General features: G+C 41.7%; 1 protein-coding gene across 1 annotated transcript; it reads right to left on the bottom strand.

The window, feature by feature from the left end:
- Positions 1–809: 809 nt before the first annotated feature.
- Positions 810–2,353, bottom strand: cmklr1 (chemokine-like receptor 1). The gene is made up of 2 exons (XM_042488918.1): positions 2,219–2,353; positions 810–2,106 (listed from the first exon to the last, which is right to left on the bottom strand). The coding sequence occupies exon 2, from the start codon at positions 2,085–2,087 to the stop codon at positions 1,032–1,034; it is 1,056 nt and encodes a 351-aa protein (XP_042344852.1). The 5' UTR covers positions 2,088–2,106; positions 2,219–2,353; the 3' UTR covers positions 810–1,031.
- Positions 2,354–2,628: the final 275 nt, after the last annotated feature.

The raw sequence follows: 2,628 nt of genomic DNA, 5'->3' as shown, positions 1-2,628 counted from the left end.
CAACAATCAATCTACAAACTGATAAGTAAATACTTAAATCCTGCAAAAAAGCCTGGAGCCCCTTTTGCCACATTTGCAGCAAAAGATTACTTCCTCTCCTTTTCATTCTGACACGTCTCACTAATCAAAACAAATGGTTTGCTTGCAATCAATGCATGCAAGAGCCGTGCAAGACTCGCAAATTAATCTGCACTTTGCAATCTTACTGCTGCCATTTGTGATCCCAAATACACACAAATTGCTTTAGTGAAAGGAGCCCTCAAGCGTTCCTTTTGCGTGATAAAATTTCATACAATGCTTCACATAATGATAGTTCATTTTTACGAGTTTATCATTAGAAAATATACCTAATATTTCACAGTCTTCGTATTTTACAATTATTATCCCTCTGTGTGCAGCAGGTAAAACTGCCAGCAAAACTTTCCCCAGATACCGCTCTGAAAACATTCCTTCTGCTGGTTGAGACTGACACCACCCGCCCTGCAATGCACAATGTCCAAAGTGCATGATAGGATATCTGCTCAAGCTCCCAGATTCCTCAACTATATGATGTGTTTGGGAGACTAAAACAGCTTTCTCTATATTGCCAACAATAGAAAAGTGCAACAGCAATGCTCATTAGCACTGTAATTTATTTCATATCTTGTGTTGATTAACCCTTTGAAACCTGGATTGACATCACTTTTTTGTGCTGCATTCAACACCTTTCATTAAACCTCTGATACCTGAGCAAAGTTTTTGATTTCTTTTGAAAACATGGAATAAAAGGCAATGAGCACGTTTGCAAGAAATGCCCTGCAAATTGCAAAAAAAATGTAGATAGTAGATAGATAAAAAAAACAATAGAATCAGGAAAAATATCCAGGAAGTTATAATTATAATTTCTTGTTAGGTTGCTCATCTCCTACCTCCCATATTTTTGAATAAATCAAGCTAATGTGCTACTGTGTTTTAAAGGGTTAATTGCATATATGAAAACAGTATTTTGTTGTCACGAGTGTCCTGAGTGAAACAGTTTTGGATTATTGTCTCTAGATGTGTGTAGAAGCTCTGCCGTCCATGGAGCTGGACCTGGAGAGGTATCGGCTGGTGGTGCGGCCTTCCTCTGCCATCGCGTTCTCCATCTTTGAGAGCACCGAGCTCTTGAATTTCTGCTTGAAGTCATTGCCCATGAACACATACAGCACCGGGTTGAGGAAGCTGTTCGCCGCTGCCATAGAGGTGCCCACTTTGAGTCCCGCCATTAAAATGCTGTGGTCGTAGTTTTGGTGGTGGAGCTCGAGAAGAACAAACACGTGGTAGGGCAGCCAGCAGATGAAGAAAGCAGCGACGAGCGCAGACATGATTTTGAAGGGTTTGGAGTTTTTGGTCATCCTGCTGGTTCGAAGTTTGAGGACGATGATGGAGTAGCAGATGATGATGATGATGAAAGGGGCAGTAAACCCTGCAAGGAAGCGGCTCACTGCAATAATCTTGTGACTGTGTTGACTTATTGTGTAATTGTTGTAGCAAATGGTCCTACCAAGGTGACTGCCAACCTCCCGGAAGATGACAGAGGGAACGCTCAGTCCGATGGCGAGAAGCCAGGATATGACTACAACTACGGACGCTTTCTTAACAGTGCGATGGTTCTGGGCCCAAACTGGAAACATGACTGACACGCAGCGGTCGATGCTGATGACAACAAGGAGGAAGATGCTGCTGAACATGTTTAGGAACATGACAGAGGAGGCAAATTTGCACATGAAACGTCCAAAGATCCACTCCTCCATCACCATGTTGGTGATGCTGAACGGGAGAAAGGCGCAGAAGACGAAGTCAGAGATGGCGAGGCTCAGGTACCAGGTGGTGTTAACCGACTTCTTCATCTTGAAGCCAGAAATCCAAATGACCAAAGCGTTTCCGCAGAAGCCCAGCACACAAATCACCACAGTGACCACGAGCAAAGACACACACAAGACTTCCTTTAAGCACGATGATTTGTGATGAAAAACTGGCGCCTCATGTGGGATGTAACTGCTGTCATTGTAATCGCTTTCAGTGTAGTTATAGTCTACAGGATATTCATAATCATCTGAAAAATCCATTTTGCCGTCTTAGAGATTTCTACAGGGAAAAAAGAAAATATTTTAAACCAACCAACATTTTATCACAAAGGATTTTATAACAAAGCTAACTAAATAAAAATGTTGTGGAATTTAAATTAAAAATGCCGTACCTGCTGCCCAGATCTCCCTCTGCTGTTGCCTTGACGGAGTCCACAGCTTAGTGTCAGCAGCACTGAGCTGTTTCCTTTAGTCTTGTTAGAAACCCACCGCACAAACCAGCTGCTTAGCAATCAGCTGACTGGTGTTTCTCAACACTTCCATCCCCCGAATACTTTCAGTACTGCATTTTGATGTCTCTTTGAGGACTCTTGCAATTTGTTTGATGGCTGACGCCAACTACTTCTGCCATTATTATTAGTCATACCTCCAATATTATTACACACACACACACACACACACACACACACACACACACACACACACACGATTGTTACTGACAATTACATAAAATTCTATATTTGCACGTCATATTTTAAACTGCACTTTTTTATGTCTATTACTATTGTTATATGTTATGTTA

The sequence above is a fragment of the Plectropomus leopardus genome, chromosome 6, assembly GCF_008729295.1.
Source record: "Plectropomus leopardus isolate mb chromosome 6, YSFRI_Pleo_2.0, whole genome shotgun sequence".
Classification (NCBI taxonomy): Eukaryota; Metazoa; Chordata; class Actinopteri; order Perciformes; family Serranidae; genus Plectropomus; species Plectropomus leopardus.
Note: the sequence above shows the minus strand (reverse complement) of the source record. Positions and strands in the feature narration are given on the sequence as shown.